Source organism: Belonocnema kinseyi, chromosome 3 (genome assembly GCF_010883055.1).
Source record: "Belonocnema kinseyi isolate 2016_QV_RU_SX_M_011 chromosome 3, B_treatae_v1, whole genome shotgun sequence".
In the NCBI taxonomy this organism is placed as follows: domain Eukaryota; kingdom Metazoa; phylum Arthropoda; class Insecta; order Hymenoptera; family Cynipidae; genus Belonocnema; species Belonocnema kinseyi.
Genome location: NC_046659.1, coordinates 118,519,992 through 118,530,338, shown reverse-complemented (window position 1 = coordinate 118,530,338; position 10,347 = coordinate 118,519,992). Strand labels below are relative to the sequence as shown.

Genomic DNA, 10,347 nt, shown 5'->3' with positions numbered 1-10,347 from the left:
TTCAATATGGCTGCCATTTTGAAGTGTTAGGGCGGAGTAGGTAACAAGGATCGGGGGTTAAGGAAATTGGATTGTAGGGGTTTAAGCTCAATGATACGCACGAAACCGGGTTTGGGGGTAAAGGAAATCGGGTTATGGGAGTCTCAGGTTATGGGCTCGAAAGTTACCGGGCTTGGGGGTGAAATTTTTCATATTTGAATCCGCCATATCTCGGCTATGAAAAATCTTATCAAAAAGTTAGGCATCGAATTTTGAAGGTGAAGAGTAGTTCTTTACGATGCCATTGTCAGTTTGTGGAAAAAAAAAATTTTCGCGATGTTACGGGGCCTCGAACACATCAAAATAACGGGGTTTTGACCCTTTTAGGTTAGAATATCTCGAAAACTGAGGGCGATGGAATTTTTCTGAGGTCAGATTCGGATTCAGCGCAGCAAAAACCTTCGGGTATAGTAGGTCTGGTCTCTGGTTCTGAGAATTGTTGGCCTGTGTTATTCTTCTATTATAAAAGTAGATTTATATTACTGTATTCCACTATTTTGTTGAAAATTCGTTTTATTTTTTTTAAATTAAAATTCATTCTTTAACTGAAAATTTAACTGTTCTATTTTTGGTTGAAAATTGATCATTTTTAGTTGAAAATTCAAGGATAGGGTTGAAATTTTAATAGTGCTTGCATTTTTTTCTCTCTCTCTTGACTAAAAAATATTTCTTAGTTGAAAATTCCACTCATTTTCGTGCAGAATTCATCTTTTTTTGTAATAAATATTTAATTACTTTGTTGAAAGTTTAACTCTTTTGTTGAAAATTAATTCATCTTTTTGTTTGTAAATTAAGCTATTTTGTTATTTTTTTTCTTTGTTTAAAATTAATTTTTCAACTGAAAATTTAACTAATCAATTTTTGGTTGAAAAATCATCTTTTTTAGTTCAAAATACCTCTTTTCTGAAAGAAATTTATCTTCTTGGTTGAAAATGTAATTATTCTATTTCGAGATTAATCATTTAGTTGCAAATTCTTTTTTTCTCTTTTAAATTTAGTTGTTTCAGTTTAAGATTTATCTTTTTGAATTGAAAATTCATCACTGTTGAAAAATGGAACTTTTTTTTTGAAATTAGTTGTTTATTTTGATTCAATATTATTATTTTTTATCAGAAATTAAACATTTTTTGTTTAAAATTTAAATGTTTTAGTTGAAAATTAATGTATTCTGTTTATAATTCGTATTTCTTGGTAGAAATTATTTGTTTTGCTTGAAAATTCATCTTTTTGGTTTAAATTCTACTATTCTAATTAAAGATTCAACATTTTTGTTGAAAATTCATCTGTTTTCTTTACAATTCATCAGTTTGGTTGAAATCTAATTTTTTAAATTAAAAAAGACGATTTTGCAACAAAAGATATGAATTTTAAACGAAAGATTCTACCCTAAAAGGATTAACAATTTAGTTAATTTTCCAACAAAAAAGATGGAAATTAAATTGATAAATTTAATTTTTATCAAAATATTTCAATTTGTTTTCAAACAAGTACTTTAGTTTTCAATGAAGAAGATTAATTTTCTATGAAAAAAGACGATTTTTCAACAAAATGGAATAGTCAAATTTTTAATTTAAAATTAGATTTCAACCAAACTCATGAATTTTAAACTGAAATGGTTCGATTGTAAATAAAACGGATGATAATTTTGGTTGTAGATTAAGCTTTTTCTTTTTTAATTCGTTTTCCTTGTTTCAAAATATTTTTTTTTTATTTTAAAATTTTACTATTGCATTTTTGGTTGAAAATGAATTTGGTTTAGTTTAAAATTGTTACTATTTGGTTGAAAATTGGCCTTTTTCAGGCAAAAATTTAACTATTTTGTTGAAAATTTAGGTATTTTGTTGAAAAAGCTAATTTTTCGGCTGAAAACTAATCTGCTTCTTTGGAAATTTATTTCTTTGTTTTAAAATGAAGTTATTTAGTTAAAAGTTAAACTCTTTAGTTAAAAATTCGTCACATTGATTGTAAATGAGTTTTTTTGTGTTTTTTTTTTGCTAGAAAATTAACCTTTTGGTTGAAAATTTTATTATTTGATGAAAAATGTATATTTCCTGTTAAAAAAATCAATATTTTTATTTGATCATTTATTTTTAAATAAAAAATGTAACTATTTCATTTTTGGTTGAAAAATGATAGATCTTTTTAAAAAATTCAAATATTTCATTGAGAATTCAGGTATTTTGTTGAAAAATCGCCTTTACGTTAGAAAATTAAGCTTTTTGGTTGAAAATTTAACTATTTGGTTAAAAATTTTATCTGACTTGTTGAAAATTCAAAATTTTTAATTGAAAATTTTAGTATTTAAAGCGGTTTACAACTTTCAATTGAATTTATTATAGTACCCACATTAATTTTGCCTACATATGTACTGAATTATAAGTATAAGAAGATGAAATAAATTTGTTTTTGAATATTATTAAAATTTGTCAAATATTCAGTAAAAAACTTAATTTTCAAAAAAAAAAGTATAACTCTCAACCAACATTTTCAACTAAAATAATGGATTTTCCAGTCAAAGACCAATTTTCATCAATACAGTTAAATTTTCGACCAAAAATGACGTTTAGAGAATATTTAAATTAAAAGAATAATAATTAATAGTCAAATAGTCAAATTTTCATCGATACAGTTAAATTTTCAACCAAAAATGACTTTTAAAAAACAATTACATTAAAAAATATATATAATTTTCAAAGAAATAATTAAATTTTCAGTAAAATAAGTTCCACAAAATATTCAAATTTTTTGCAAAAGTATTAATTTTCAACAAAATAGTCAAATTTTCATTGATACAGTTAAATTTTTGACCAAAAATGACTTAAAAAATAATTACATTTAAAAAAATTAATTTTCAAAGAAATAATTACATTTTTAGTACAATAAATAAGTTCCACAAAATAGTCAAATTTTCAGTAAACGAATTAATTTTCAACAAAATAGTCACATTTTCATCGATACACATAAATTTTCGACCAAAAATTACTTTTGAAAAATAATTACATTAAAAATATATATAATTTTCAAAGAAATAATTAAATTTTCAGTAAAAGAATTAGTTTAAAAAAAAAATTGTCAAATTTTCATCGATACAGTTAAATTTTCGACCAAAAATGACGTTTGAAAAATATTTACATTAAAAGAATAATAATTTTCAAAAAAAGAATTAAATTTTTAGTAAAATAAGTTCCATGAAGTAGTCAAATTTTCTGAAAAGAATTAATTTTCAACAAAATAGTCAAATTTTCATCGATAGAGTTAAATTTTCGACCAAAAATGACTTAAAAAATAATTACATTTAAAAAAATTAATTTTCAAAGAAATAATTTCATTTTCAGTAAAATAAATAAGTTCAATAATAATAGTCAAATTTTCAGTAAAAGAATTAATTTTTAACAAAATATTCAAATTTTCATCAATACAGTTAAATTTTCGACCAAAAATGACTTTTAAAAAATAATTACATTAAAAAAGAAATTAATTTTCAAAGAAATAATTACATTTTCAGTAAAATAAATAAGTTCCATAAAATAGTCAAATTTTCAGTAAAAGTATTAGTTAAAAAAAATTGTCAAATTTTTATCGATACAGTTAAATTTTCGACCAAAAATGACTTTTAAAAAATAATTACATTAAAAAAGAAATTAATTTTCAAAGAAATAATTACATTTTTAGTAAAATGAATAAGTTCCACAAGATAGTCAAATTTTCAGTAAACGAATTAACTTTCAACAAAATATTTAAATTTTCATCGGTACACATAAATTTTCGACCAAAAATGATTTTTAAAAAATAATTACATTAAAAAAATATATAATTTTCAATGAAATAACTAAATTTTCAGTTAAATAAATAAGTTCCATGAAATAGTCAAATTTTCAGTAAAAGAATTAGTTTAAAAAAAAAATAGTCAAATTTTCATCGATACAGTTAAATTTTCGACCAAAAATGAGTTAAAAAAATATTTACATTAAAAAAAATTAATTTTCAAAGAAATAATTACATTTTCAGTAAAATAAATAAGTGCCATAAAATAGTCAAATTTTCTATAAAAGAATTAATTAAAAAAATATTAGTCAAATTTTCATCGATACAGTTAAATTTTCATCGATACAATTAAATTTTCGGCCAAAAATGACGTTTAAAAATATTTACATTAAAAAATATGTATATAATCTTCAAAGAAATAATTAAATTTTGAGTGAAATAAATAAGTTGCACAAAATAGTCAAATTTTCAGTTAAAGAACTAATTTTCAAAAAATATTCAAATTTTCATCGATACAGTTAAATTTTCGACCAAAAATGACTTTTAAATAATAATTACATTAAAAAAATTAATTTTCAAAGAAATAATTAGATTCTCAGTAAAATAAATATTGTAATGGCTCCCTAAATAAAAAAATATACCCGGAAGAACCTCGAGATACAGGGAAAAATTTGGAATTGTCAGGGAATTATTTTCCAGGATTTGAGTAGACACCCTGATAATAATCATTTTTTGTTTTAGATTGTACAGTCTTTTCGAAGAAAATTTGATCTTAGTGTAAATACTCGTTCTGGAGTATTTCATTTATTTTTTTAAATATTGCAGTCTCTTACTAAAATGACACTTAAAATTAAATAATTAAAAATTACGAATTGTATTTACAAATCAAGGCACATATCAATGCTGCGAGATCACTTGCCGGATTTTTTGAGTCGTGTGCCGAATTCGGCACCGGCACTTTGTTCGTAGGAGGCTTCGTCGGAGGTGGGTTTGTTTAAATTATCCGGGTTTTCTGGTTCGTCGTTTTCGTATTCGTAGTCTTCATTGACGGCAACTTTTTCTCCGGATTTCGATTTTTCTTTATTTTCTTCGTACTCCTCGTTGTTATCGGGAACCATTATTCTTAGAGGATGTTTGTCATCTTCGTCCTCTTGATTATTATTTTGTCTCGGTTGTTGATAACGCTGTTGTTGGCGGTATCTTTTTTCGTATTCTTCATTTTCCTGGAGGATTTAATCAAATGATTAAAAGGTATATTAAGGATTTTTTAAATTATTTTTTTATTTTATATTAATTTTTAAGATGACTAGCATTGTCTAGTCGAGACTAGAGTTATTATATTCCCGAGAATTCAAGTTCAATTTATATAACCAAGAATATGACAGAATTTAAGAGAATTTATGATTTTTAACAATATTTTTATTGTTCAGATTATATCAACGGTGACATTTTCAAAATTCTCTGAATTTTCTTTGACTAATTTTTCATTTCAAATCATTAATAACCAGCATTTTAATCTTATGATATTTTACCATATAATATTTTATAAGCATAATAAAACAGTGTTTCATATACAAATTTAAAATTTTCAAATGTATTAATTTATTGCAAACAACAACCAAAAAGTTTTTTTCTACTTTAAAATATAAGTCTTTAACAAAATACTGGAATTTTGAAAAAGATCATTGAATTTTTTAACATAATAGTTGAATATTCAACCTAAAAAGACAAATTGCCAACAAATAAAGATCTTTCACTCTAATAATAAATAAAACTTCATCTAAATTATTGAACGAATTTTTAACTAAAAAATATTAATCTTATAAAAATTTATATTTTTTGTTAAAAAATGTATATTAAACCAAAAAAGTATTATTTTCCACTAAACAGTTAAATTTTCAACCAGACATAAGTCGTCAGTAAAGACAAATTCACAATGTGGTTTAAATTTAACTCAAGTAGTTTAATATTAAATTTTCGACTTAAAAATATATCTTTAACAAAAAAAGTGATTTTTTAACAAAGCGATTCAACCAAATGTTTAAAACAAATTAGTTGAATTATCAAGCAAAGAAGAACAATTTTTAACCAAAAAGTTGCATTTTCGTACAAAAAATGAAATTTCTTCTATAAAAGATGAAGTTTTAAATTAAAAAGATAAATTTTCAAAAAAATAGTTGAACTTTCTGTTGAAAAAGATTTTAGTCGAGTTTTCACGATCAAATTATGAATTTTTTAACAAGAAATAATTTTATACAAAAAAAAATTTGATTTTCAATCCAAAAAGACAAATTTTTAACCAAAAAGGATGACTTTCTAACCAAATCGTTGAATTCTCTAGCAAATAGTTGCATTTTATAAAAAAATATGAAATTTATCTGAAAGCAGAAGAATTTTTTATTACAAAAAAAAGTTGAATTTCCATCCACAAAAGATTCCAGTTAAATCAGTATCATCAAAAATTGAATTTTTGTAACAAAAAAATAATTTTCTATTTGAAAAATTGAATTTCAAATACAAAAAGACGAATTTTTTTAACCCCAAAGGATACATTTTTAACAAAATAGTTAAATTCTCTACTAAATCGTTGTTTTTTTTGTATACAAAAAAGATGAATTTTGTACTAAACAGATGAATTTGTAATAAAAAACAATTTTTTTTTTAGTGTAACTTTCATCCAGAAAATGTTTCAGTTCATTTTTCAACACCAAAATATAAATTTTGAACAAAAAGTAAAAACAGGTAAATTTTTAAATAAAAAAGTACAAACTTTTAAAAAAGAAGTTGAATTTTCAACCGAAAAGTTAACAAAAAAATGAAATTTTCTATTAATTAGAATAAATTCTGAGATTCCCATAAATTCTCAGAGAATTTATTTCTCGGTTATATTCTCATTCTCGTTACCGTTCTCAAAGTAATATAACCGGCTCAGAACTTTAGTCTAGACTAGTGTAGTTGTTTTGTCTTTTTTGAGAGGAAAAATAATTTTAAATAAAAAATTAAAATTTCGAATAACTATTCTTTGGGTTTTTTTTTTCAAGTTTATATCAATATAATGTTTTAAAAAATCTTGAGAAAAGTTAAAAATATTTTTTAACATTTGAAAAACTTAATCTTCAGCAAAATAATTCAAATTCAAAAAAAGAAATCTCTTCTTTAAAAAAAAAACTTGAATCCTTGATGAAGACAGATTAATTTTCGATCAGTTGTATTTTTAAACAATAAATATTAAATGTGTGCGAAAAGAGCTAATTTTTTACAAACTATTTTTATTTTTTAACCCGGAAATATGAATTATTAACGAAAGAGTTCATTTTTAACCAAATAGTTTCAATTTTCAAACAAAGATATAAATTTTCTACCAATAAGAATAATTTTCTACAAAAAAGAAAGAATTTTTAAATAAAATAATGAATTCTCGATGATAAATGTAAAAGTTAATATTCCAATCTAATGAGGTGTTATTTTTAAACAATTCTTCAACCATATAGATTTTTATTTTAATTTCTACAAACAGAAATTAATTTTTAAACAGAAAATTTTTTTCAAATGTTATGTTTTTGTATATAAGATTTTAGAAAATTGCAGGAAAAAATTTAGGACTTTTTAAAGGTAGAAAAATTTTTTTAAATAAAGTATTATTTAAAAATGTCGAAAAACTTTTGTAATGTTTAAAAATCTTTTTAATTATTCTTTTAAAATTAACTTTTAAAAACAAAGCATCACATTAAAAAATATTCCCATGAATTTTTTTGTTCGTTGTATTCAACTCTTCAACATTAGTAGTTGAAACTTCATATTTTTGGTTTAAAATTTGACTATTTTGTTTGAAAATTAATTTTTTTACTGCAAAATTAACTATTTGTTTGAAAATTTATTTATTTTGTTAAAAACTTAACTATTTTATTAAAAAGTGACCTTTTTTGTCGAGAACTCAACTTTTTTGTTGAAAATTCTATCTTTTGGATTGAAGATTTATCATTTTAGTTGAAAATGCTGGTTGAAAATTGGACTGTTTTTTTGAAAATTCATTTTTTACTGAAAATTTGACTATTTTTTTCGAAAAGTCATTTATTTCTCACATTATTGAACAATTAACTGTTTCAATGAAAAATTTAATTATTTTGTTAAAAATTCATTTTTTCGACGCAAATTTAACTCATTTTTTTTTTAAATTCGTCTTTTTAACTGGAAAATTCATTATTTTAGTAGAAAATCAGTTGAAGGTTTGACTATATTATTTTAAATCCATCTCTTTGTTCGAGCATTCATTTTTTAAACTGAAAATTTAACTATTCCATTTTTTTTGACAATTTATCTTTTTTAGTTAAAAATGTATGTATTTTGCTGAAAATTCGTCTGTTTGGAAGAAATTGATCTTCTTAATTAAAAAGTAATTTTTTTTGTAAAAATTTAACTCTGGTTAAAAATTCGTCCTTTTGAATTAAAAATTAATCTCTTATGTTAGTAAAGTAATATTTTTTGTTGAAAATATTCAAATTAATAAATTTTAAAAGTTTAATCTAAAAATTAATTATTTTATTTCGCTTATAAAAAATTATATGATACAAATATTAGAAGAATAAAATGCTTGTCTTGAAATATTAAAAATTTGACTATTATGGTGGAAAATTAATTTTTTTACTGCAAAATTAACTAATTGTTTGAAAATTTATTTATTTTGTTAAAAATTTAACTATTTTGTGAAAAAGTTACCTCTTTTATCGAAAACTCAACTTTTTTTGTTGAAAATCCGTCCTTTTGGATTGAAGATTTATCATTTCAGTTGAAAACTCTGGATGAAAATTGGACTCTTTTGTTGAGAATTCATTTTTTACTGAAAATTTGACTATTTTTTTTTTAAATCATTTATTTTGCTGCAAATTTAATCACTTTGTTAAAAAGCCATTTTTTGTGGAAAATTTAAATATTTCCTTAAAAATTTGTCTTTATCGCTTGAAAATTAATTATTTTAGTTGAAAATTGATCCCCGTGGTTGAAATCTAAACTTTTTTGTTGAAAATTTATTTGTTTAATTAAAAATTTAATTTTTTTCTTAAAAGTCCTTTTTTGGTTGAAAATTTAGCTGTTTCCTTGAAGATTTGTTGTTTTTTTTTGCTGGAAATTCATTTGTTTCGAAAGTTTAAATGTCGTGTTGAAAACTTGTTCCTTTGGATTAAAAATTTATTGTTTCAGTCAAAAATGCATCCTCCTGTTGGAAAATTTCACTATTTTGTTGAAAATTCTTTTTGTTGAACAATAATAATTTTACTGAAAATAGAACAGTTTGTTTGAAAATGCCCTTATTTTTTAAAAATTCATTTATTTGATTGGAAAGTCATTTTTCTGTCGAAAATTTAACTATTTTGTTGGAAGTTCTTCCTTTTGTATTCCAAATTTATTATTTTATTTAAATACGGCATTTTCCTGGTTGAAAATTTTATATTTTGAAAATTCTTTTTTATTTTTGTTGAAATTTTTTTTTACTTAAAATTTAACTGTTTCTTTTAAAACTAATTTCTTTTGTTCATAATTTCATTACTTTGTTAAAAAGTTATTTTTTTTGTAGAAAATTGAACTCTTTTTGAAAATCCACCCTCTTGGATTAAAAATTCATTATTTTATTTGAAAATGCCTCCTTCCGATTGAAAATTTGATTACTCAATTTATTTTTTTTCTTTTTGTTGAAAAATATTTTTTTTTTATCTGGAAAATTAACTATTTGTTTAAAAATTCATTCATTATGGTGAAAATCGGAATATTTAGTTAAAACCTCATTTTTTTGTCGAAAATTTTAACTGTTTTGTTGAAACATCATTTTGGATGAAAAATTCATTATTTTACTTGAAAATTCTCCTGGTTAAAAATGTCAATATTTTGTTAAAAATGATTTTTTCACTGAAATTTTAACTAATTATTTAAAAATTAACTTTTTCAATTAAAAATTGAATTATTTTGTTAGAAGTTCATTTTTCCGACAAAAATTTAACTGTTTGTTGAAAATTTGTCTTTTTAACTGGAAAATTAATGATTTTAGTTGACAGTTAGTTTAAGATTTGAGCTATATTATTTAAAATTCATTTCTTTGGTTGATCATTAATTATGTAACTGAAAATTTAACTATTCCATGTTTGGTTGACAATTTAACTTCGTTAGTTAAAAATGATGTATTTTGTCGAAAATTCGTATTTTTGGAAGAAATTGATCTTCTTGATTAAAAATTATTTTCTTTTAACGAAAATCTAATTCTTTGTTGATAATTAAACCTTTTGAACTTAAAATTCATTATTTTATTGGAAAATACCTACTTCTGGTTGAGAATTTGACTAATTTGTTCAGTTTTTTCTCTTTTTGTAGACAAAATTTTTGTTGTCTGAAAATTTAACTATTTGTTTAAAAATGCATTCATTATGATAAAAATTGAATTATATAAAAACTCATTTTTTTTGACGAAAATTTAAACTGTTTTGTTGAAACTTCTTTTCGGATGGAAAATTCATTATTTTAGTCAAACATTTCCCTGGTTAAAAATTGTACTATTTT

The 10,347-nt window shown here is 22.2% G+C and overlaps 1 protein-coding gene across 1 annotated transcript in view; it reads right to left on the bottom strand.

Annotated features, from left to right (window-relative positions):
- Nucleotides 1-4,342: 4,342 nt before the first annotated feature.
- The window catches only part of LOC117170166 (putative uncharacterized protein DDB_G0288537), a 40,690-nt gene continuing 34,685 nt past the window's right edge, over nt 4,343-10,347 (bottom strand). Inside the window, exon 6 of the mRNA XM_033356734.1 lies at nt 4,343-5,027. Coding sequence (XP_033212625.1) covers nt 4,716-5,027 — 312 coding nt within the window. The 3' untranslated portion in view covers nt 4,343-4,715. The remainder of the gene's footprint in view (nt 5,028-10,347) is intronic.